This window comes from Dendrobates tinctorius, unplaced genomic scaffold (assembly GCF_039654945.1).
Source record: "Dendrobates tinctorius isolate UK_male_01 unplaced genomic scaffold, ASM3965494v1 ptg000258l, whole genome shotgun sequence".
Classification (NCBI taxonomy): domain Eukaryota; kingdom Metazoa; phylum Chordata; class Amphibia; order Anura; family Dendrobatidae; genus Dendrobates; species Dendrobates tinctorius.
Genome location: NW_027361925.1, coordinates 6,553,186 through 6,580,576, shown reverse-complemented (window position 1 = coordinate 6,580,576; position 27,391 = coordinate 6,553,186). Strand labels below are relative to the sequence as shown.

General features: G+C 45.2%; 1 protein-coding gene across 1 annotated transcript in view; it reads right to left on the bottom strand.

The window, feature by feature from the left end:
- Positions 1 to 27,391, bottom strand: part of LOC141069338 (pendrin-like) — a 195,878-nt gene that overhangs the window by 119,686 nt on the left and 48,801 nt on the right. Inside the window, exons 4-5 of the mRNA XM_073558816.1 lie at positions 21,430 to 21,590; positions 12,598 to 12,762 (exon numbers count right to left, since the gene is read on the bottom strand). Of these exons, the coding sequence (XP_073414917.1) occupies positions 12,598 to 12,762; positions 21,430 to 21,590 (326 nt within the window). The remainder of the gene's footprint in view (positions 1 to 12,597; positions 12,763 to 21,429; positions 21,591 to 27,391) is intronic.

The window sequence follows — 27,391 nt, the reverse complement described above, 5'->3', positions numbered from 1 at the left end:
GTTAAATACAGGGTATTTAAAAGGTATTCAAAACCAGGTATATAACTGTGGGTAAATGTTAGCTTTTTGCCACAGTTGTGTTCCTGGTTGTGTTTGAAGCAAAGTATTTCACCTGAAAAGTTGTGTTTATTGTTGGTGATTTCCTAACAATGTACACAACTTTTGTTAAAAGGTGAAATACTTTGCATAAAACACAACCAGGTACACACCTGTGGCCTAAAGCTAAAAATAGAGACCATGACAAGATAGCCAACTTTGGTTGGCAAAGGTATATACTGTTGGTACAGAAGGTACACAAGTTTGGTTAGGGCACAAATCTTTCACACTCTGTCATCCTGCCAGTGTACTCTGCCTTGAGGTGACATAAAGTATAGTGCAAAATTGTCCCTCATTACTGAAACCGTCACAGAACTTCTAGTGGTAATGTCATGGTAATCTTGCAAGGTGGTTTCTTCAGAGGTGTCCTCAATGGAAATGGGTTCCTTGCAGATAACAAAATTGTGGAGTACCACGCAAGCTTTGATCACCTTGTCCACAGTTTCTGTCTTGAGGTTGATCGCAGTCAATAGGACCCGCCATTTGGCTGTCAGAATACCAAAGGTACATTCAACCATTCTTCTTGCTCTTGTGAGGCGGTAATTAAAAATGCGTTTTGGTCTTGTCAATCCTCTGCTAGAGTACGGTTTCAAAAGGTGTTCTGACAGCTGGAAGGCTTCATCCCCTACACAGACAAATGGCATAGGTGGACCAGATGTTTGCGGCAGCGGTCTAGGTGGTGGGAACTGGAAGGTGTTTCCATACAGTTTATGCCCCATGGCAGACAGTTTGAAAACTTGAGAGTCATTGGAGCGGCCATAGGCCCCAATATCAACCGCAATAAATTTGTATTCCGCGTCAGCGATGGCCATGAGGACAATTGAAAAATATTTCTTGTAATTGAAATATTCCGATCCCGATCCGGCTGGCTTTACAATGCGGATATGTTTCCCGTCCACAGCGCCCAAGCAGTTGGGAAACTGACATATCTGTTGAAACTTGTCAGCAATTTCAATCCACCTCTCTGTTGTGGGCTCTGGTAAAAACTCTTCAGCTAAGGAGTCCCACAGTGCACGGCATGTGTACTTCACAATTCCAGATATGGTGGAAATCCCGAGTCTGTACTGGAAATGCAGTGACGAAAGGGATTCTCCAGCTGCAAGAAATCTGTGGGGAATTAAAAAACAATAAATAGTTTTAAATCACAGCTTTACATACCAAAACTGAGCTATAACACTTGGAGATACAAACTACCACCAACAAGATTGCAGTGAAAGTGTGCTCTGATGCGATCACATCCAATAAATGTGGCTTACCTTAAAGTCACCATCAGACGCTCTGCGGGTGAAACAGAGAAGCGGCAATAGGTGTCCGCTTTTCTTATGAGGTGTGCAATGCGCTCCACCAAGTAATCAAAATTCTCCATTTTCATCCGAACATATCCAAAAAATTTATCCGGGTTTCGTCGAAGGTCCATGCAGAGTGTAGAATAGACCCCACGCGTCATTCTCTTGGCTGTGATGGGGTGGATCCACAAACGTCGTCTACGATGCCTGATGCGCTGCTGTCTCGCTCTCTCCTTTTCCAGAACAATCACCCTCAAACGATTCGCCTCCGCTATAAAATCCGCCAAATTCTTCAAAATATTTCCAATGACAACATCCATCTTCGCCAGTAACTTGCTCTTCTCTCCAACCTGCACTTTCTCCTCTACAACCTGTCAAAGAAGGGCTGTAGGAACATGCTATATATAGTTTTCCAGTAGCCAATCCCGTTCGGAAGGCCACAAGGGTCAATTTTAAAAACCGGATCCGGCGTAATCCGTCGAAAAACAGATAGAAAAACGGATGAACCGGATGAGACGGATCCGGTTTTGTCTGTCAAGAACAAGACGGATCCGGCAGAAAACCGGATCCGGCACATCAGGTTTTACAAAACATTTGCCGGATCCGGCATTCCGGCACGACACCGGATCGCGCCTGACGCCGAAAACCTGATGTGTGAAAGCAGCCTAAAGAAAAAAAAAGAAAAGCAAAAAAAAAAAAGAAAAAGGAGTTACTCCGGTTGAGTAACTCCTATTGTTATTAAAGTAGAGGTAACGGTATGATAAAAGTTGATTTAATGAGTTGTGTGTGTAACAAAAAAAAAAAATGTGTGTAACAGGTCCCGGGTACAGGGTATGATAAAAACGCTGACCATGACTTTCTTACTAGATGGACAAAGAGACGAAAGATATTGAGCCAGACAGTGGTCCGTCAGTCAGGTCCCCGACACCACGGATACCCTAAAAGGATAGGCGGGCGCTAACGATGACCTGGTAGGCGAAAGGCCTCGGTCATGGCGTTCCGGACAATTGAAGGTAACAGAAGGGGAGAGTAGTGGGCGGTACACGCCGTAGAGTAGTCCGGGTGGACCTCGCCAACCTGAAAGAAGTTGTCACGTGGCGTGCGCGCCAGCGAGTAGCAGTAGGCTGCTCGGAGCATGGTGCTCCCGGTTTGGTTCGGCGCCCCCCACGTATGGCAGGTTTGGCCCAACAACCGGTCCGAAAACAGACTGTGGACAGGCTTCAGGACAACGTAGGTAGGGAGTACGATTGTCAGGGACGACAATAGACAAAGGAAGGGGGAGTGTGGGGAAGGTGACTTGACGGACAGACTTGACTGGAGGTAGAAGGGACGGTTTGTGCACTATAAACGGATATTGGCAATGACAGAAGGGTAACAGCTGGGGAAAGATGAAAAGAGAGTGCAGTACCCAGAATTGACCACAAGATGGCAGTGGGGAGCGTAGTTCAGGACTTGACATCAGCTAAGGGCTTAAGAAACCACTTAGTCATGGGGGGCGGGGAGATAGGAACCCAGGAGGGAAATTCCCGAGGAAGGGGATAAATAGGACAGGACGGGGTTCCAGGCTAGGCTAGTCCCAGGAGGAGCTCAGGTGGAAGAGACTCAGTACAGAAGACTGACGACGGTGGAGAGCTCGACCAGGGGGACTGACAGGAAGAGACAGTCAGGGGGGTGGCCCTGACACAACGAACCGCAGGACTGATGAGGCCTCGGGGATACCGATTGGACAACGACCTCGGGCAGGTGAAGCACTGGCGGTAGATTGGTCTAGGACAGCCCCAGCGAAAGATCCGCGAGGAACGTCACTACGACTGAAGGAAAGGTGAAGGTACCCGGGCCTGGATACGGAGAGCTGTAAAGGTGCTGCGGTGTATGGCTACGGTCATCAGGAGTACTGCCAATAAACTTGGACCTGTTACAACTAAAAGCTTCCTTCGTCTCGTGTCTGTGTCATCTGATTGCAGTAAGCGGTGGACCACCCCCCAATCCGGGCCCTTACCACAGCCACACTATCAGTATTTAGTCAGTATTTCACATCAGTATATGTAAACCAAAACCTGGAGTGGGTCAAACATGCAGAATTGGTGCACTTGTTTCTATTATACCTTGTCCTCTGATTGTTCCTCACCTAGTTTTGGCTTACAAATGCTGAGAAAAATACTGAACAAATACTGATAGTGTGGCCGTAGCCTAAGAAGTATGAAAAAAATGCAAGTGCTCTCACAAGGTCCAGAGTTGAAAAAAAAGGCTAATTATAGCAATGAGTCATCTGGCTTTGACTTCCTTGGTTCTTGTTAGGCTAAGTGCACACGTACCGGAACTCTCGCGGAAATTACCGCGAGAATTCCGGAATTCCATTCCGCGGGAAAATCGCATTTTAAATTCCCGCGATTTACCAGCGGAAAAACTAGCATTTTGCAAGCGTATTTAGCTTGCAAAATGCTAGCGTTTTCCAAGCGATCTGTAGCATCGCTTGGAGAACTGATTGACAGGTTGGTCACACTCGTCAAACATAGTGTTTGACGAGTGTGACCAACTTTTTACTACTGAGGCCGCCTATGCGGCCTCAGTAGTAAAAGATAGAATGTAAAAAATAATAAAAAATGGTGTTATTCTTACCCTCCGACGTCCCGCGCATCCGTTCCCAGTAATCCTTTGCGAAAATGCCCGCGATGACGTCCGTTCTCGCGGGATCGCGATGTCTCGCGGTAATTCGCGATGACGTCGCGCGAATGACCGCGAGACTTTGCGATCCCGCGAGAACGGACGCCATCGCGGGCATTTTCGCAAAGGCTTACTGGGAACGGATGCGTGGAGAGAGGCGGGAATGCTGCGCGGGACGCCGGAAGGTAAGAATAACAATATTTTTTATTTTAAATTCTATTTTTTACAGGGATATGGTACCCAAAGCCCGGAGGACAGTCTTCTCTCCTCCGGACCATGGGTACCATCCGCAATTGTTCTGCTTACTTTCCGCATGGTGTGCACAGCCACATGCGGGAAGTAAGCGGAACAATGCATTCCTATGGGTGCGGGATCGCAGCGATTCCGCAAATTAATGAGCATGCTGCGGTTTTTACCGCGAAGCGATTCCGCCGCGGTAAAAACCACAGCATTAGCACAGCATTGCGGAATCCCATAGGATTGCATGGGATGCTTATTTTTCGCGTTTTCGCGGCAAAATCGCGCGGTTAAAACCGCCACGGAAACGCAAAAAAAAGCCACGTGTGAACTCAGCCTTAGGCTGAAATCGGACCTCAGTGTATCATAGTCAAAGTAAGGACCACAATGCATGGACTAACCATGGATCTCCTGAACAGAACTTAAATGCCACACAGGAATATATGAAGCTGTCAAGTACGAGTCAGGAAATCCATGGCAAGTCCTTGCATCACTGTCTGTTCTCGGATGATGATACACAGATGTTTGGTCTGTGTCAGTACACAGGTTCCTAAAAGCAGTTCCCAATTCTTTTCTTTTGAATATCTTCATTAAAACTTCCTCGAATGGTACTATATATCTTCATCTTGGTAGTTGCAAAATTTTGAGCTCCAATTTATTGCATTTTAATATGCAAAGAAGTTATAGTAAAGACATTAAAATGGGATCTCCATCTTCCAAACTGCAGACTGTCTTTCCATTACAAGAGATAAGAAAATCCTGGATGACCCCACATTCTAGTAAGCCTATCTCCATTGTGGATCTTGTATATGTACTGTAGTGCAGCAGGGTTGGTGCAGTGTGACAGATAGGCAGGGACTACAGGAAAGTTCACAGAAAACGTGTTTAATGTCCAAACAACTCACACAGTGCACAGCACACAGTATCTTCCGGATCGCAGGGGGCATCACAACAGTCCGAACATGAGACCGATTGCCGAGGGAGACTGCACTACGACTGTGGGGTGCCAGGCGTTCACTGCTCTTGGCTCTGTGTTACCTCACACAGGCTGGACACTGCAATGCCACCTGGTCTGCTGCTTGCAAACAAACACTGACACCAACCCCGCTGCACTACATATGGTGGAAAATGCGGGCACCAAAACCAACACCCGATAACCTGCTTTAAAGGAAGGACAACATCTGCAAGGAGTTTGTATGGTCTCCCCATGTTTGCGTGGGTTTCCTCTGGGTTCTACGGTTCCCTCCCACATTCCAAAGACATACTGATACAGGATTTACATTGTGAGCCCCAATGGGGACAGTGCTGATAATGTCTGTAAAGCACTGTGGAATTAATGGCGCTATACAAGTGAGTAAAATAAATAAATAAATTCGGTCCTGCATATTTGCCACGTTCTCAATGACACTCTTATGTGGCGTAAGTTCCTGCTCCCACGCCTCTTTGGCTACGTCCAGCAGACCCCTAGGATGCCTGCCATACAGTAGCTCAAAGGGTGAAGATCCCGTGGAAGTCTGTGGTACTTTGCGAATAGCGATCATCAAGTAGGGAAATAACATGTCCTAATCCCTTCCATCCTTGGAGACTACCTTCTTCAACATGGATTTGAGGGTTTTGTTGAAGCGTACGACAAGTCCGTCGATCTTAGGGTGGTAGACCGACATGCGCAATTACATTATCTTGAGGAGCCTGCACAGTTCCTTCATCACTTTGGACATGAAAGGTGTCCCCTGATCAGTGAGGATCTCCTTCGGTAGCCTAAGGTGACAGAATATGGCAAACAACTCCAGGGCGATAAGCTTAGCCGAAGTGTGCCGAAGCGGAATGGCCTCCGGGTACCAGGTGGCGTAGTCTGCAACTACTGATATGTATTGGTGGCCTTGGGCGGATTTTACTATTGGCCCTACCAGATCCATCACAATCTGCTCAAAAGATATCTCTATAATGAGCAGAGGCACAATGGACTCCGGTAGTTCGCAGTGGGTGAGTTTAGTTGGCACATCAGACACGCATCACGGTACCTCTGGAACTCAGCGTAGACCCCAGGCCAAAAAAAAGCCACAGTATGCGCTCCTGCTTCTTTTTGGCCCCCAAATATCCTCCCACTATATGGGTGTGAGCCATGTCAAGCACAACCTGACGGTAGGATTGGGGCACTACCAGTTGTTCTATCACTTCATCCCGGATTTTATCAACCCTGTATAATAACTCCTGGTTGATCGCCATACGTGAGAACACCGTCTCCGCACCCGGTTGCTGAGCCACCCCGTTTACCACGATTATTCTTTCCCGTGTCTGGGTTAGAGTGGGATACTGGAGGTGAGCTGTCCCAAACTTACCGGGGGACACTTCCAGCTGAGGAATCAATGGGGTCTCTTCGACCCCTCCTGCCTAGGAGAATCCCTCCTGCCTAGGGGAAACCTATCGGGGTGACACTCTGTGCCTAGATTGGTGACCCCCTACGGAAGGTATCCCTGACTTGGGATCTTCGAGTTCCATGCCCGGAATAATATTTACCATGGATGGGTTAACCCTGGTCTCCCACAGGGATCAGAACAGGGGCAAGTCTATTCCGAACACAGTCCCATATGGAAGGGTCTTCACCACTCTCACCACATGTTTTATTTCTCCACATGGTGTGGACAACGTAACCTTCCACGGTCGGGTTCTCTCGGAATTCCCCACGTATACACACCACCCCCACTTTCTGTCCATTGGGGTTGTCCCCGGAAAAAAGAAACCCATGGACCAGAGTCATTAAACTCCACGAGTCCAAGAGAGCCTCCGTTTGGTACCCATTAGTACCTGGCTTGGAGGAAGCGGACCTCCCCACTACCATCCTGTAGTCCGCTTCAAAAATAAAAGCCCTTACCAAATTTTTCTAATAGGACTCTGTCTGCATCCTGGGGATACATATCGACCCTCGCATATGATACCCATCACTGCATCACAGCACTTACATTTATATACTTCCTTATTGTATAAATACTGAACTATCATGTGCAGGTTCTTTTATTTGCGATTTTGCTTTATGCATGGGGTTCATGTTATAAGAGTTGTATTACTTTTTATTTATGTGAGAACATAATTTAGTGGGTGAATGTATAGATAAGACAAATATTGGCTACCTTCACTTCAGGCGTTGTCCTGATATAAAACCACATAGAGGTTTATGATTCAGCTTACTAAAGAATGAAGTAGGGTACTCCATCACCATCTTCCAAAACTTTGCACTCCTTGTGCGAGTACCCATGCCTCATTGCCACTGCGGTGGGAGGGTCTGAGAAAACTCTCCCAGAATGTTGCCAGAGTTCCCCTGCCTCTGCTGGATTGAAGATGTGTCTCTCTCGCCTGTACTCCTTGGTTGTCCAACAAACTGTGACCTCTGCCGCCAGAGTTTTCAGATGGGAAATTTTTTAATAAGTCCGCAACAAGGGCCTTCTGGTACTGCACCATTTTAGTACACCTGTCTGCCTGTGGAAGAAGTAATTGAAAGCTCTCCTCGTAGCGTGGTTCTAGAGGTGTCACCAACCAGTTATAACTGTCAACCAAAATTTTGACAATACGAGGGTCACAGGAAAGGCAGCGCAACATAAAGTCAGCCATGCATGGCAGACTGCTAACAGGCAAGACTTTCCTGTCCTCACCAAGAGGACGTATAGAAAGAACACCGTGAGCACAACTCAAGATGGTGCTAAGGTTAGGTTCCCAAACCGTTAAAGCAACAAATATAAACCTAACACTCAACTTAAAGGTATTTGCAAGTAGATGACTGACCATGCTCTCCTCCTCCTTCTCCCTGTCATCAGGCCATCCACTCTGACGGTATGACAGTTGTGCTTGTAGTACCGTCTATAGCGCATGAAAGTAGCTCCTGTTCTTCCTCCTCCTCCTCTGCCTCATTTTCAACCAATCCATATTGGGATGACATGAGGCTGGGCTGTGTGCAATCACCCTGTATGCTTCCTTGCTACATCTCATTGTGCTCAGCCTGCAATGCCACCTCTTTGATTGTGAGCAGAGAGTGTCTCAGAAGTTAGAGAAGTGGGAAGGTGATGCTAGTTATGGTGTCATTGCTTCTCACCATCTTGGTGGGCTCCTCAAAGTTTTGTAGGATGGTACATAGGTCTGACATCCATGTCCACTCCTGAGGTCTTATGTGTGGATTCTGAACTGAATACCGACAGCCTTGTTGATGCTGGTAGTCAACAACTGCCCTCTTCTGCTCACAAATCCTTTCCAACATCTGCAGTGTTGAGGTCCAACGCGTAGGGAAATCACACACCAGTCGGTGAGCTGGAAGCTGCAAATGCTGCTGAAGCATGGCAAGGGCAGCGGAAGCTGGAGCTGACTTTCTAAAATGGGTACACAGGCAGTGTTCTTTGACAAGCAGATCCGGCAGCTCCAGGTAGCCTTTGAGAAACCGTTGAACAACGAGGTTAAGCACACGGGCCAGGCATGGTACGTGTGTGAGCTCGCCTTGCCTCAGAGCCGCCACCAGGTTCCCCCCATTGTCACACACGACCATGCCTGATTGTAGATTCAGCAGTGTCAGCCACACATCTGCCTGCTCTTTCAGAACTGTCCACAACTCTTCAGCATTGTGCGGTTTGTCACCTAAGCATATTAGCTTCAGTACAGCCTGTTGACACTTGGCTGAGGCAGTGCTGCAGTGCTTCCAGCTTGTGACTGATGTGGTCATTTCGGAGATGGAGGTTGAAGAGGAGGAGGTGCAGGAGCTGTAGACTGTGGGGGCAACCCTGATTGACAGGGCCCGCAATCCTTGGTGTTTGAAGGACATATTTCATTCCAAGTTCCATCTGGGTCCCGGCTTCCACTATGTTAACCCAGTGTGCCATCAGCGAGATGTAGCATTCTTGCCTACAAGCACTTGTCCACGTGTCCATGGTTAGTTGGACTTTCCCTGAAACAGGCATTGTTCAGAGCATGGGTAATGTTGAGGGACACATGCTTGTGTAATGCGGGGATGGCTCACCGGGAGAAATATTGGTGGCTGGGGACTGAGTACCTCGGGACTGCAACATTTTGACCACAAGTAGATGAGAAATGTGTGGATTTAGTACTGTGGCCTGCGGGGCATTGGCTGCGTATTTACGCTTGCATTCCAATGACTGTGGTATGGACAGCTGAAGGCTGTGCTTGATGATAGTGGTAGTTGAGTGTGGGCAATGACAGGTGCAGGGCAGGAGGCATCTTCGCATGCACCGTGAACAGGGGACTGGCTTGCACACACAACAGTGGAAGAAGCAGAGTTTTCACCAACAGACACTGTTCCTGGAGCCTGGGGTTCGGCCCACAAAGTCGGGTGCTTTGCTGCCAAGTGCCTGATCATGCTGGTGGTGGTCAGGCTGGTAGTTTTGCTACCCCTGCTAATGCGGCCATGGCAGGTGGTGCAAATGGTCTGTTTGGGGAGTCTTTAAAAATCAACCAGACTCGGGAAGACCTAACAGTTTTACTGCCAACTTCCGTCGTGTTGGTGTTACGAGTAATGGTTGCCCGCCTTCTGTCAGCGGCCACCACACTGCTTTTTCCTGCCTGTTGGGGCACTACGTCTCCCTCCCCCCTGTGTGCTGCTGTCCTTGTTCTGCATGTCCTCCTGCCAGCTTGGGAGAGTTACTATATCATCCACCACCTTGACTTCCACTTCCGCACCCTGTCCCTCCTCCTGACTTGCTGGCAATTGTGTCTCATCATCGTCTACCTCTTGTGACACGTTCCCACTGTTGCCTTCATGTAACCGTGGCTGCTCAAATATTTGGGCATCGCTACTTGCGATCTCATCTTGCCCCGCTTCAAGTGGACCGGGCGAGAGGCCCGAATCTTTAAATAGAAAAGTGAACAGCTCTTCGGAGTGTCCAAGAGTCGGATCAGTTGTCTCCAGGCACTGGGCATGGTGGGAGGAAGGAGGATCAGAGTGAGGAATATGCGGTCCAGACTCACGGCTACTCAGACTTGACCGTGTGAAAGACAGGGTGTTGGTGGTGGCAAACTGACTGGAATCATTATCCGCCATCCAACCAACAACCATTTCACACTGCTCTGGTTTCAATAGTGATGTTCTGCTGTGGTCCCCTGGTAATTGTGTCATGAAGGTTGTGCAAGAAGATGTGGGTGTTTGTTGTGGCACAATTTCAGCTTGCCCACAGCCTCGGCCTCTGCATGCACCATCACCATCATGTCCATTTCCCCGTCCCTTGCCACACGCCATGGCCATTTTAAATGGACTACAATATTTCCCACGTTCACTACAAATGGCTAAATTGGGAGCTTGTATGTGAATCGTTTGCAGGAAAACCAGACTTTAAAATATCTGGACTGTCAGTAAAAATTTATTTTTTATTAAACTGGTGTCAATAACTAGGGTAAGACACAGTCAAAAAAGGAGAATGGAGGCCTGAAATGCCACAATTTGTTGTTCACAGATAGATCAGGCGTTTGAGGGAGATACCAGATTGTTCAATATGTGGCACGTGATCGGGGTTCATTGGTGCAGCGCCATGACAACCAGAGGTCTCCTCGAGACCTCTATTGTTGTTGATGGCAGATTGCTATGAGCGCCACCCTGTGGTGGGCATTCATAGCAATGCTGTCATTCTGCTACATAGAGGTGATCTATGCATCACCTCTATTATTATTATTATTATTTATTTATTTATATAGCACCATTGATTCCATGGTGCTGTACATGAGAAGGGGTTACATACAAATTACAGATATCACCTCTATGTAGCAGAGGTGATCGAGTTGTGGCAGCTTCTAGCCTCCTATGGAGGCTATTGAAGGATGCCAAAAGTAAAAAACAAAGTGTTTAAAAATATAAAAAAAATAAATAAAAGGGCGGCACGGTGGCTCAGTGGTTAGCGCTGCAGCCTTGCAGAACTGGGGTCCGGGGTTCGAATCCCACCAAGGACAACATCTGCAAGGAGTTTGTATGTTCTCCCCGTGTTTGCGTGGGTTTCCTCCCACATTCTAAAGACATACAAATATAGGGAATTTAGATTGTGAGTCCCAATGGGGACAGTGATGATAATGTGTGCAAACTGTAAAGCACTGCGGAATATGTTAGCGAAATATAAAAATAAAGATTATTAAATAAAAGTTTAAATCACCCCATTTCGCCCCAATCAAAATAAAAAAAAAATCAAACATACACATATTTGGTATCGTCGCGTTCAAAATCACCCAAGCTATCAATTAAAAAAAGGATTAACCTAATCGCTAAACGGCGTAGTGAGAAAAAAAAATCAAAACGCCAAAATTACTTATTTTTGGTCGCAACGAATTGCATTTAAATGCAGTAACGGGTGAACAAAAGAACGTATCTGCAGAAAAGTGGCATAATTAAAGACAACAGCTCAGCATGCAAAAAATAAGCCCTCACCCAACCCGAGATCACGAAAAATGGAGACGCTACGTGTCTCGGAAAATGTCGCAATTTTTTTTTTATTTTTTTTTTTTTAGCAAACGTTGGATTTTTTTTCACTACTTAGATAATAGAGAACCTAGAAATGTTTGGTGTCTCTGAACTCATAATGACGTGGAGAATCATAATGGCAGGTCAGTTTTAGCATTTATTGAACCAAGCAAAAAAGCCAAACAAAAAACAAGTGTCGGAATGCACTTTTTATGCAATTTCATCGCACTTGTAATTTTTTTTACCATTTTCGAGTACACGACATGGTAAAACCAATGATGTTGTTCAAAAGTACAACTCGTGCCGCCAAAAATAAGCCCTCACATGACCATATTGACGGAAAAATAAAAAAGTTATGGCTCTGGGAAGAAGGGGAGCGAAAAACAGAAGCGCAAAACCGAAAAAGGGCTCCGTCATGAAGGGGTTACAATTGCATGGATATCTGTCAGATTTAAGCCCACCATACAAATTAGATAGTTGTCAGCCGAACTATGCTCAGCCGATAATTTGGCAGACAGTCATCTCATTGATTCTTCCATACAGAGGAGTGCTCGTTCAGTCAACTGCTTCTGCGTTCTCTATGAGAAAGCGGACTGTTTATTTCAGGGAGAAGAATGTAACTTACCTCCCGACCTTCAGTCGTACCCATACACATTAGATTGTCGACCAAACCCATCAATATCGGCCTGTAGTCTAATGTGTATGGCGGCCACTAATCTACTTGGCCAATTAAAACTATCTGCTATTGCACACAATCTGTTTCCTCTCAGATTATATGGTAGAAAACTGTATTTCATTTGTTTTACCCTAAGATGTGACTTTTCTTTTTTTGCACCTCAGAAATTTACAGAGTTGTGGGTTACCTTTTCTGGTACTTACATATATTATTGACATTACTCCATTATAGTTTTTCGTTGGGACGCTAAGCAGTTGCTTTATTTGTGACACGAGAACCTGAAAAGCTGCAGCAGTCGTAAATCCTCCAACCAGTGGTTCTCCAAGATATCGGACAATAAAACCAATCTGAAGGACACCAAGAGCCAACTGCCAAAGAAAGGGAGATGTCATGTATTACCTTGGAGTAAGAAAGAATTATGAAATATTGTGAGAATTATCTATAATTGCCTTTAAAAGAGGGTTTATCTGTGAGACATTTATAGCATGTTGACAGGATATACAATAATTTTCTTAAAATACAGGTCACACCTCTAGAATCCACATTTATGAAAACAGGACACCAACATGCTCACTTTCAGGAACGGAGAAGTGTCTCTCTCCGTTGATTTTGTATGAGAGATCTGAAAATTGCTGAGCGGTGCAACACACAAATTTAAAGGGCATTTATGGCATATCCTGCTGATAAGTCATGACTGTCTTACTTGGGTCCAACCCTTTAACTCCATATTTTAGCACTTCCTTCGAATTGTAATGTATAAATATCATCATTACAGGAGTTCTTCTTGGGATATCCCAAAAACTTGATGTGTTGGGGGTGCTTGACGACTGATACATTGGCAACACACTATTCCACTATGCTGTTCTATTTAACATATTCTATATTTAATATTTAAGAGAGAATTTACACTGCATGCTGGAGGAACAACGATATTTGTAATACCACCCACTTGGAACTGTACATCTTCTTGATGAATTGCGCATGCAGTCTTTGACTGGTCATAGTCTTCCCATATCATTTCTTAGTATTACTGATCAATATAACAATTTTCTACTTTATATATTATGTTCTACATTACATTTCGCACCATATTACATTTTGATTGGTAACACGTTTCCATACTTTTTGTATCTCATTCTATCAAATTGCTAGCTATCACAATATTATAAGCTAGACACATTCAATTACTTTTTCTTTATCTCAATGGTTTACATTTTTCATTTGACGCTACTGTCACCCTTTATACAAGTATATTTTTAACTACTTGTCAGCACAATATCATTATGCCCCTGTGTTCCTCTGCCATTTCATATGCCATTTTAACCTATTATTTTTATGTCTTGTTGATTTTAACATTTTGCATGGTCAATTGCTCTTAATAAAGTTTTTCTTGATTTTAATATTTGTATTTATTTGTCCATTTAATTTTGGATACAGGACTTTTTTTCCTTTCATTTAATAGTTTATTATGGGTTTTTCTATTCTACACTTAACTGCATCTTTATATCATAGGGGCATCTTTCTAATATACATTTGTGTGAAAAAAGTGTTTGCACCCTTCCTGATTTCCTATTCTTTTGCATGTTTCTCATACGTAAATGTTTCAGCTCACCAAACAAATGTAAATATTCGACAAACATAACACAAGTAAGCACAAATTACAGTTTTTAAATAATGGTCTTTATTCTTAAGTGAAAAAGAAATCAAACATACAGGGCCCTGTGTGAAAAAGTGAATGCCACCCTTCAAACATAAATTAACTGCGACTTATCACATCTTTGGGAAGCAGAGTTCAAATTCCCTAGCCACACCCAGGCCTAATTACTACCACATCTGTTCTCAATCAAGAAATCACTTAAATAGGCCCTGCCTGACAAAATTAAGTAGATAAAAAGTTCCTCAAAAGCTAGACATCATGCCGCAATTCAAAGAAATTCTGGAACAAATGAGAAACAAAGTAAATGAGATCTATCGTTATGGAAAAGCTTATAAAGCCATTTCTAAAGCTTTGGGACTCTAGCAAACCACAGTGAGAGCCACTCTCCACAAATGGTGAAAACATTGGTGAACCTTCCCATGAGTGGCCAGCTGACCAAAATTACCCCAAGACCCCAAGAGGGCAGCGACGACTCATCCAGAGGTCACAAAAGACTCCACAATAGCATCCAAAGAATTGCAGGCCTCACTGGGCAAGACACTAGTAAAAAATGGACTGCATGGAAGAGTTCCAAGACAAAAAACACTGCTGAGCAATAAGAACATAAAGGCTTGTATCAGTTTGCCAGAAAACATCTTAATGATCCACAAGACAGTTGAAAGATTACTCTGTGGACTGAAGAAACAAAAGTTGAACTTTTTGGAAGGTGTATGTCTCACTACATCTGGCATAGAAGTAACACAGAATATCAGAAAAGGAACATCATACCAACAGTAAAATATGATGGTGGTAGTGTGATGGTCTGAGGCTGTTTTGTTGCTTCAAGACCTGAAAGACTTACTGTAATAAATGGAACTATGAATTCTACTGTTGTTAGACTTCTAGTCTGGGACCGGGTTCCTGCCCGACAGCTCAGGGGGTTAGGACACAGGGTGGTGGACTGATACACAGCGTCTTACCTCGCAGAGGGAGGCAGGGGCACCACGTGGGTGCAGACAATCCGGGTCCAGGACCTGCGGGAAGGGTAGAGCGGTATGGAAGCACTCAAAGCCCGCAGGACCTGCGGTCATGTGACCGTGCGTCAGAGGGAGGGGGCATAGCTATAGCTGCGCTCCCAAAACGCTGCTGTAACTGGTGACACGGGAGAATCACAGAGTGGTCAGACAAAGCCAAGGGTCATACACAACACGGGCAGGCGCGGTACTGGAGGGGTATTCAGAAGGGAGGTCAGACAGAGCCAAGGGTCATACACAGCACGGGCAAAGCAGGTACAGAGTCAGCGAACCAAAGACGTAAACCGTAACAGAGCAGGATCAAAATACCAGGCGGACAGACAATGATTGGCGTGAAGCACGGACAGAGCAGGGTCGGGCACACTCAGATAGGAGTATAAACGACAGGTGACGGCTTTCCCCTGATGCCAGAAGAACCCTCCCCAGATCCACAGAGAGGCTCCCAATGTTAATTCCTACACTACCTACCCAAGACTCAAAGCATACCATGACAACTGTCTACCAAAAAGTCCTGAAGGAGAATGTCTTGTCATCTGTTTGTGACCTCAAGCTGAAGTACACTTGGGTTATGGAGCAGGACAATTATCTAAAACGCACCAGCAAGTCCACCTTTGAATGACTTAAGAGAAACAAAATTAAGACTTTTGTGTGGCCCAGTTAAAGTCCTGGCCTTAATCTGATTAAAATGCCGTGGCATGACCTAAAAAAAGCAATTCATACTCAGAAATTCTGAGTATTACAACAATTCTGCAAACATGAATGGGCCAAAATTCCTCAAGAGCATTGTAAAAGTCTTATTGTCAGTTATCACAAATGCTTGATTGCAGTTGTTGCCAAGGGTGGCCCAATCAGTTTTTGGGCTTAGAAGGCAATCACTTTTTTCACACAGGGCCCTGTAGGTTTGGATTTCTTTTTCCCTTAATAGCTAAAACACCTTAATTTAAAAACTGCATTTTGTGTTTACTTGTGTTATTTTTGTCTAATATTTATATTTGTTTGGTGATCTGAAACATGTAAGTGTGACAAATATGTAAAATAGGAAATCAGGAAGGGGGCAAACACTTTTTAAACAACTGTATAGGTGAAATGTCTATATAGGCTATTAAATGATAGCCAATCGAATTCTATGTAGCTGATTGGTGGTCTTTTATGGCTGCATTTTGGCCATTGTAAACGATCCCTGAGAATGAAGACATTGCTAAATAATAAGTAATAGACAGCTTGACAAAGACTTGTAATTGGTTGAAACATTACTCCTTGTATGGCAGAATAAAAAAAGATTTATTTGCATTATCCAAGTTTGGACGCTGTCTATTACTTTTTATTTTGCACCTTTTTCCAAGTTAGCTCCTTTGGGACGATGCGTCATCTTATGGGAATGGATGCCCAGGTTCCTGTGTGTCCTCAATGAGTGCTGCTGAGGACAATTTTTCTACTATCTGAAGAAAGTGTTAAGTCATCAATCTTGAATATTGCCGTCATAAGCCATGAGGAAAATACTCCTTTCAAGAAACAAAGCTAATAGATGTATTCACACTCAAGTGTGTCTCACAATAGCAAGACTTTAGCAATGAGCCAGCACTGGCTATAAATGAGGCCTAAAAGAGCACACCAGGGAAAACTCACTGTCATGTTTGCAGGCTCGAACTGGTCCACAGAGTAACAGATGAATCCTCTGGTAGGCCCCTGTGAAAGAGTTGGCCCCATTCTCCCGTATATGAATAGTATTTGGCACAATATACTTGATTCACTACATCACCAAGCACAGTCCTTTTGTAACAAAACCACCTCAATTCAAGTAATTTAAACAACATCCCCAAACATGAACGGGGATATAGAGGCATTGACACAGTATTAAATAAAATAATTTTATTCAAACATGTTGAAATAATGACACCTAAACAAGGAATCCTCATAGGGGCACATTTTTTGCTATGTGTGTAACTATATATCTCATGACATTATAGCTTTCCTGGTTTTTCTATACCTCCGGTGATTCACTACATGTTGACAAGGCAGTGTCTCATAACTCATTTAGCAAACTACAAAGTTAACTATTATACAGAAGAGAGTTACATTTGCGATCAAATGCAGTGTAATATTTGCATATAGCTGAATAGTGAGCCCCCAAAGTCAATGCTAATGGGGGGCCGTTATCAAACCAGTGCAACAATGCATGTACAGTGGGGAAAAAAAGTATTTAGTCAGTCAGCAATAGTGCAAGTTCCACCACTTAAAAAGATGAGAGGGGTCTGTAATTTACATCATAGGTAGACCTCAACTATGGGAGACAAACTGAGAAAAAAAAATCCAGAAAATCACATTGTCTGTTTTTTTTTCATTTTATTTGCATATTATGGTGGAAAATAAGTATTTGGTCAGAAACAAGCAATCAAGATTTCTGGCTCTCACAGACCTGTAACTTCTTCTTTAAGAGTCTCCTCTTTCCTCCACTCATTACCTGTAGTAATGGCACCTGTTTAAACTTGTTATCAGTATAAAAAGACACCTGTGCACACCCTCAAACAGTCTGACTCCAAACTCCACTATGGTAAAGACCAAAGAGCTGTCAAAGGACACCAGAAACAAAATTGTAGCCCTGCACCAGGCTGGGAAGACTGAATCTGCAATAGCCAACCAGCTTGGAGTGAAGAAATCAACTGTGGGAGCAATAATTAGAAAATGGAAGACATACAAGACCACTGATAATCTCCCTTGATCTGGTGCTCCACGCAAAATCCCACCCCGTGGGGTCAGAATGATCACAAGAACGGTGAGCAACAATCCCAGAACCACGCGGGGGGACCTAGTGAATGAACTGCAGAGAGCTGGGACCAATGTAACAAGGCCTACCATAAGTAACACACTATGCCACCATGGACTCAGATCCTGCAGTGCCAGACGAGTCCCACTGCTTAAGCCTGTACATGTCCGGGCCCGTCTGAAGTTTGCTAGAGAGCATTTGGATGATCCAGAGGAGTTTTGGGAGAATGTCCTATGGTCTGATGAAACCAAACTGAAACTGTTTGGTAGAAACACAACTTGTCGTATTTGGAGGAAAAAGAATACTGAGTTGCATCCATCAAACACCATACCTACTGTAAAGCATGGTGGTGGAAACATCATGCTTTGGGGCTGTTTCTCTGCAAAGGGGCCAGGACGACTGATCCGGGTACATGAAAGAATGAATGGGGCCATGTATCGTGAGATTTTGAGTGCAAACCTCCTTCCATCAGCAAGGGCATTGAAGATGAAACGTGGCTGGGTCTTTCAACATGACAATGATCCAAAGCACACCGCCAGGGCAACGAAGGAGTGGCTTCGTAAGAAGCATTTCAAGGTCCTGGAGTGGCCTAGCCAGTCTCCAGATCTCAACCCTATAGAAAACCTTTGGAGGGAGTTGAAAGTCCGTGTTGCCAAGCGAAAAGCCAAAAACATCACTGCTCTAGAGGAGATCTACATGGAGGAATGGGCCAACATACCAACAACAGTGTGTGGCAACCTTGTGAAGACTTACAGAAAACGTTTGACCTCTGTCATTGCCAACAAAGGATATATCACAAAGTATTGAGATGAAATTTTGTTTCTGACCAAATACTTATTTTCCACCATAATATGCAATTTAAATGAAAAAAAAACAGACAATGTGATTTTCTGGATTTTTTTTTCTCAGTTTGTCTCCCATAGTTGAGGTCTACCTATGATGTAAATTACAGACGCCTCTCATCTTTTTAAGTGGTGGAACTTGCACTATTGCTGACTGACTAAATACTTTTTTGCCCCACTGTATACTGCAGTAAATTCTGTGAAAAGATAATTTTTCAGTTTTTACTTAGAGTTACCTGTAATGTAGACCAGAGGTCAGCTTATATCATTCTCAAATGTCATACATGTCTGACAGGTGCAAGTTTCAGTTCCCGGTCCCCCACTTATTGGGATAATTAGGATTCTTTCCCAGTATCCACAAGCATGGTAATCACTTTTCTATCTCACATAGTCCTTTCTGAAGTGCCACGCTAGGCAAAGTGACCATGTTCTCCTGATATATAGCTCACCTATGGCTATGTAAGCAGGTTGCGGGATGCAGTGACAGACAGGAGGCAGAGCAAAGGTTAACAAATTTTACAGTTTAACAGTTTAATTAGACAGGGTATCAACTCCTAGAATAGATAGAAGAACCAACAAGTGCAAAATAATGGCAGTTCAGTTATTAAATTTATCGTGTCCTTTTTTTATAGCTCTCTTTCTTTCAGTCCTGATGGTTGCAACCGGAACTTACAACCGCAGCCTGTTGCAGCGCCGGTACTCAGGAGGTGGAGCACACTCCTCACTCCTCCTGCTGTGCGCTGCTTGTTTGCGCCACACTCTTCGCTGCTGCGCACATTTTTTTCTTTTATATCGCCCCTCCTTCTTGGGTCATGGGGTTGGACCGGTCCTTCAACCCTTTCCCCAGGCAACATGGGAGGCATCCTCAACAGTTCCGGACCCAGCTCAGTACAGGTACCCGCAGTCCGGTCTTCCTCCTTGCACTTATATAGTGCACTATTAGAGCGTGTCCTTCCCTGTTCTTAATCTATGTCTTTCTTCTCTTCTATGTGAAATTTATGACATTTCTGTGTTCAGAGGTTTTGAGATTTGAGATCACACAAAATGGAAATGCAAGTAATTAATAATTTATTAAACCCCTGAATTATTGGAAATGACTGTCATATAACCAGGTAGCTCACGAATGAAAGGCATAAATGTCTGGTTTGCCCAATAAATAGCTGCATCTGTCATGATCCTAGTGCAGGTTTTGGACCTGCACGTCAGGGATTAATGGTTGTGGCCTCTCTTTGGATCAGGGAGGTCTTCTTATAACTCTATCAGTTATACTTTTGCCCTCGGCTGAGTAGTTTGACCCTTGTGTGCTTGTGCCTTGTGCCTGCTCTGTGTTTGATTCCCTGTTGCTGATCTGGTTCGTCCTCCCATCTTGGTTTGTGTCTAGTGATTCCGTACTGTTTGCTGTCTGCCTGGTACGTGACCCCTGCTCCACTCTGACTGCCCACTTCGTCTGTCCCTCTTGTACCTCGTCCGCCCTCCATGGTTCTGACCCCTGGCCTGCATCTGACTCCTCCTCTGTTATACTCCCTTTGGTACCATTGCTGCCCTCTCTGTCCTTACCTCAGCTTACTGACCTTTTCCTGCCAGCACTCTCCACTGTCTCCCAGGTGAGTATTGCGGCAGACTCCGCCCCTGTCCGGCCCCCTGCGGTCACGTGCTGCAGGTCTTGTGTCCCTGTGGGTACGCTCACTCCCACAGGAGCCTGCGGGGTGCAACCCGGCCCCGTTCGTCTCAGGCTTAACCGGATCCGTGCTGTGTGCACATCACTGGTTAGTGCCCATGACAGCCTTTTTAGGGATGATGAGCTAACTCACAGCACTCCATTATTAAGTCATAATAATAAGTTTGCATAAAGGTTTGTGATAACAATGTGGCTTGTATGTATGGGATACATAGCTCTGGAAGTTTTATTAACCTAAAATGACCCATGAGACACATTCATTTGATCTGTCTGACTATATAATGCCCATGAAAAGTGTGCCATACATTGAGTTCATGGATTTGTCTGGAGGGTCACACCTTCCCCTTAAGAAATGTAAGTGATTGAGGTTTATTTTAGCAATACCAAACAGCCATTAAATGGAACTTGTCAGGTTGAATAACGCAATTAACATTAAGATATGGGGCTAATCTAGAAGATCGTAATATTATAAAATGTGCCTGGACACTGTACTGAAAGTGTGGCACCTAGGAGAAAGTTGACTTTATTCCTCCTGACTCATGGCTCCTTTGCCTTAAGTCAGTTGTTAGTCCTTCCTGGTTGGGAATAGAGCTGTAGTAGCAGAGGCTTCAGATCTACAAATACTCTTCAGCCTCATTTGCATATCAGTTAAAACGCTGATTTCTCAGTATGGAGGAACATACTGGCCATGTGAAAGAACTATATGCACATATAAATAATTTTGGGGGTGAAATCCCGCTGATATAGACTCTCTTTAAGAAACTTAGATCTTTTTAGAGAAGCTTCTTCTTTACTTTTTTTATATAGCGCTAACATATTCTGCAGCGCTTTACAGTCTGCACACATTATCATCATCACTGTCCCCAATGGAGCCTGGACACAATCTAAATTCCCTATCAGTATGTCTTTGGAATGTGGGAGGAAACCGGAGGAAACACACGAAGAACATACAAACTCGCAGATGTTGTTCTTGGTGGGAGTCAAACCCAGGACTCCAGCGCTGCAAGGCTGTAGTGCTAACCACTGTGCCACCGTGCTGCCCAAGCTTTACATCTTATGAGGATGACTAAACTAGTGTTACCTGCAAAATTCCAATTAAGAAGCAGAGTGTTCCTGAAATTAAAATCCTTCTGGTTTCCAAGTCTGTCGTGTTGGCATTTGTAGCGTTGCTTGTTCCATCTTCATCTGGAGCCATTTTGAGAACAACTTCACCCACCATCAAACTGACCACAGGGAATGGTCCTGATAAAGAAACAAAAATTTTGCTATGACAATAATAATCTTTATTCTACAGTCCATTAGACCAGGGTTCCCCAACTCCAGTCCTCAAGGCCCACCAACAGGTCATGTTTTCAGGATTTCCTTAGTATTGCCCAGGTGATAATTGCATAACCTGTACAATACAAGGGAAATCCTGAAAACATGACCTGTTGGTGGGCCTTGAGGACTGGAGTTGGGGAACCCTGCATTAGACCATTCATGACAGTTTGCCCCGAGACCATTCATGACAGTTTGCCCCGTCTTGTCCCAAAAAGGTGCACAGTTTGCCTTACATGGGAGGAGTATATAGTGTATCATTTGCTACACAAATTTGCTATGGTTATGATTTCGGCTGTTTGTATCCATCCACAATCATCTACGTGCAGCGCTCTTATGTCACTGTCTGACCACATCAAAGGTCTTGTAAATTCTGTGCTGCTACTCGAAAATGCAAATAAAAAGCTTTTTTTACAGTATCAGCAAAGCTGTGAGGTTTCAGAAATCTCCTACACAAGCTTGTTTTTTTTCTCCTGACTGAATTTTAGAACTGCAGTGGTTTTTACATCTGGCGAATAACAATTCTTAAAGTGTTTTTGTGACACCCCAGAGTCCGGTTGTCACAGTGACATCGCCTCCCTCTAAGAGGTGAAGTCATGCTTGGAGGCAGAAAAGGGACCCCCATGCCAGGCAGCATAGATTTAATCACAATTTCCTGCTGCAGGTCAGAAAAGGGAGATGCCTTATAAATTCTGGTCAGCAGAGGGGGTTGGTGAGTCAGCTAGAAGTCAGCTGAGGGGGTTGTCATGGAAACGAAGCAGCTGTGAGCTATGAGGAGAAATGACAGTTTAAATATGAGGACGTGAGGTAAAGAGATCTTTCTGGAAGATCCTGTCAGATGAAGACAGGGAGCTGATCTGAGAGGAGCTCGATAGGCAGAGCTGATCTGTGAAGAGGGATAGGACAAGAGCAGAGACTAAGAGACTCTAGGCAAGCTAAAATACTGCATATAGCAGACCCCTGAGTGAAGCGCTAATAAAGAGAAAAGGGACATCAGAGTCTTAGGCTGACAGGAGCTGTACACCCTTATAGCCGAATGTGAAAGTACAGGGGATTGTAAATTCCTGTGCACATTGAACACCTGAGGGCATGTCAGCAGATAAGGAGCCCGGGGATGACGGTGAAAAGGTCGGTACCCGTGGAATAGGCTCACGCTGACAGCCGTACAGGTTAGTTAAACCATCATGAATAGAGGGTTGCAGCATAGTTATATACAGCGGAGACCCACACACATAGCGCAGAAAGGAAGGTCCTAAATCCCCACCTGGCAAGGTGGATCCCATGAAAGCCTCCAGGCGAGCCGGACTCATTCCATCACCTGTATGTGGTACTCCGGACTGCAACCTATTACCAGTAAAATGTAAAGAAACTGCACCTCTCTGTGTCTTTCTCTCATTTCTCTGCACCCCAACGTTTACAGCCATTTTTACTATTTATTTAACATCTTTGTCCTGGGACTATTGCTCTACCTGTGGAGAGCTATTTTCTCCTCAGCTGCTACACACCAACAGTCTCAGGGGAACAGCACCGCAGCGCTGGTCACCTCTGACCAGAATACCACAGATGGCGTCACGTATTTAGCCATCTATAAACGTTATTTTCATTTTTACCACATAAATATAACACAACTTTCCCCTATTTTTATTACTGGACGCCTCTGAGCCACGGACCGGGTTGCCGCCGCCGTGACACCGTCCGCCATTGAAGTCGACAGGCCCGGTACCGAGTACCCCCAGGCCCCGCGGGGCGCTCCAACTGGCATCACGAACAGGATTTAGCGAGCCTAGCAAAGTTGGGTACAAGGAGCCTGGCAAAGCTGGGTACTGTGCGCCATAGACTTTATTAAATTGAGTGCCAAAGACTTTACTGAGCTTTCAAATAACCGCCATAACTGCGTCATACAGTGCGTGCGAGCAGAGAGGGGCGTGCCAGTGAAGCTGGAGCTGCGCTCTATTGTGAGCAAGAGAAAAACAGGAAGAAAATGCTCAACGCAGGTGAAGATTCAGCGGCGGTCGCAGCTGCAGCCCCCATAATGCCGCTATCAATGCCATATACACCAGGAGCGGCCTTGGTTACCACAGTACTCAGGGGAGTCGCACACCCTGAGCGATTTTAAAGAAAGACTATGTAGTTTGTTCAAAGTGTACCCCCTGTCAGAAAGCCAAAAAGTCAGTATCCTCATTGGCCAGTTAACTGGTGCGGCCCAGAGGGAAGTAAAGTCCTGGCCGGACACTGATAAAAGAACTGTCAAACAAATCTTAGCCAGACTGAAAGACACTTTTTATACCCGTACTGCAACAGAGATAAAAATGAGATTTTTGGGTGCAAACAGAGAGTGCAGGACAGTCTACGGGACTATGCCCTTAATCTTCAGGAGGCACTACTGGCTGTAAAGCAGGTTGATCCTGAGCGCGTGCAAGATGAAGATAGATTATTAACAGAGCAGTTCATAGAGGGACTCCAGTCTAACCAAAGGACACAGCTGCGCATAATGGCCCTACAAAATCCTGAATTGGACTTTGCACACTTTAAGGATAGAGCCATACGGGTGCTACATGAACCGAATCCTAGCAGCACAGAGCCCTCTAAGCATCCTGCAATTACATACCAGCATGAGACAGCATCCTTTCCAAAGACCCCTATTGAGACTGACAAGCTGTCCCAAGATAAGGATTCTGCTGCAGACTTATGTCTCCAAGTCAAGGAACTAACTAAAAGTGTGGCTACACTCACAAAAACTGTGCAGTCCCTGCAAGTGATTCCAAAGAAGAAGATCCAGCTGGCTTCTAGTCCAGAAGACATCCCGTGGCGACAGCAGAAGAGGATCCCACCGACCAGAGGGAGAGACAGTGATCGTTACGACGAGGACGGACAGCCCATCTGTCACCGCTGCAACAAGGCAGGACACCTAGCAAGATACTGTCATTTAAACAAGCAACCCCTGGGGCAAAGAGTCAACCCTTAGGAGTAAGACGACCAGGCCCACCAAATTGACGAGACAAGTACGTAGGAGGACGACCAGTCTTGCCTGTTGTGATTGACGGTTTTCCGATGAGCACTTTACTGGACACCGGCTCCCAGGTGACAACGATACCATATGTTCTTTTTAAGCAGTACTGGGCAGATTCAGACATTACTTATAGCTCAGATAAAGACCTTGCCATTTTTGCCAGCAATGGTCAGCCCTTGCCTCAGATGGGATATAGAGGTGACCATCAAGATTGGCCGAGTAGAATTGCAATCGCAAGGTTTGATAATAGTTGATAGTGACAAACGAGAATGCCATCCTATGATCACTTTAGGCACTAATGTAATTGAAAATTGTCTTGGAGAAATTATTGTTTTGTTACAACAGGTAGCCGAGACCGCCATCTCCAGTCAGCAACGAGTCCTGCAAAAGGAGATCAGAGCCCTGATGCAGAGACAACAGGTAGAGCTGTCTGGTGGAGAAGTCGGCAGTGTCAAAGTAAGTGATCCTTTCCCCATTGCAGTACCTCCCAGAAGTGAAATGTTAATTTGGTGTCGGGCAGCAATAGGCCTCAGGGGTCAAGATTACCAAGCCCTGGTAGAATCCATGTACTCTGATAGTAGGCCCACTATCCTGACAGCCAGAGGGGTAGTTGATGTCCGCAAGGGGAGAGTACCAATACGCATCTTAAATTGTGGGGAGAGAGAGGTCCAGTTACCCCGGTATGCCACCCTTGGTAAATTGTTCACCGTTAGTAACAATGCAATCGAGACACTAGAACCCTTGCTTCTGTCTGACATGGTGGAAGAGAATGGCTCTGAAGGGCAGCAGGAGGATTGGTGTCAGCAGCTACATGTAGGCACTGACTCCACCCTTCACACCAAAAGCATGGGGCTTACCGGTGGCTCGAAAATTTGAACAGGTCTTCAACAAGCATCCTCTAAATTTTGGGCAAGAAAAAGGGGTTCAACATCATATCCCCACCGGAGATCATCCACCCATTAAAGAGAGACACCGGCCTGTACCCCCAGCACACTACCAATGTGCGAAGAGTATGTTACGAGAGATGAAGGAGGCTGGGGTAATCAGAGATAGTTGTAGCCCCTGGGCAGCTCCATTAGTCCTCGTTAAGAAGAAAGATGGTACTATGAGAATGTGCGTAGACTACAGGCGGATTAGCAGCATTACACAAAAAGACGCGTACCGATTGCCTAGAATTGAGGAATCACTAGCTGCACTGAGAACTGCTATTTATTTCTCTACCTTAGATCTCACCAGTGGGTATTGGCAGGTTCTTGAGGCAGAGGCAGACAAAGAGAAGACGGCGTTTACAACACTAATGGTCCTCTGCGAGTTTAACTACATGCCGTTTGGGCTCAGCAATGCACCAGGAACATTTCAACGGTTAATGGAATGCTGCCTTGGACATGAAAACTTTGAAACCATTCTGCTGTACCTGGATGACATCATCATCTTCTCCAAAACCTACGAAGACCATTTGAAGCACCTAGCTGAGGTATTCGAAGCCCTGTCAAACTTTGGCCTGAAAATAAAACCGTCCAAATGTCACCTTTTGAAACCCAAGGTGCAGTACCTAGGCCATGTGGTGAGCGCAGAAGGTGTGGCACCCGATCCTGAAAAAGTCACCGTTACCCGGGACTGGAAAAGACCCAGCACTATTCATGAAGTGAGGCAATTTCTTGGGTTAGTAGGCTACTACTGAAGATTTATCAAGAGCTTCACCAAGATAGCAGCACCGCTGCAAGATCTTCTAGTGGGCCAATCCAAGAAGGCCAAGAACAAAAATCTTCCGTTCAAGTGGAACAAAAGGATAGAAGAGTCCTTCACTAAGTTTAAATTGACCCTCACAGGAGATGAGGTCCTGGCCTACCCTGTCTATGACCAACCATTTGTACTTTACACTGACGCCAGCAATGTGGGATTGGGAGCAGTGCTGTCACAAGTGCAGAAAGGCAGAGAGAGAGTGATTGCCTACGCCAGCAGGAAGCTTCGTCCCACTGAGAGGAACCTCGACAACTACAGTTCCTTTAAGCTGGAGTTCCTCGCCATAATCTGGGTGGTAACAGAGCACTTCAAACACTACTTGGCTTCCGCAAAGTTCACCATCTACACGGACAATAATCCGCTAATCCACCTTGAAACGGCAAAGCTCGGGGCACTTGAGCAGCGATGGATGGCCCGGCTGTCCAACTACGAGTTCACCATCAAGTACCGAGCAGGACATAAGAACGCTAATGCAGATGCGTTGTCCAGGATGCCCAATTCACCAGATGGGGGAGAAGATCCAAAAGAACTCGAAGAAATCGAGTTACCAGCCTTCCAGCGTCCAATTGCAGCCCAGTGCTCTTAAGAAGTAAGGAATAAGTGCTTTATTGTATGAGAGGTAACGTTGAACCCATTACCCCATCATGAGTGGGCAGAGACACAAAACAGTATCCCAGCTGTTCGCCTAGTAAAGGAGTGCCTGGAAGAAGCTGATGCACACCCTGGTCTAGATGACCCACAGGAAGCACAGTAACTATGGAAGGAGAGAGGCAAGCTGTTCATCTACGAGGGTAAACTTTGTCGGAGGAACATCAACTCGCGCACACACGAACTGGTCTGGCAGGTGGTAGTACCGAAGAGGGATGCGCCAATGGTCTTAGAGGCGTTCCACAATTGAGCACGACACTTCGGTTGGAAGAAGTTGGAGATCCTACTTCGTGAAAGGTTCTACTGGGTTGGCATGAGGAGTTCC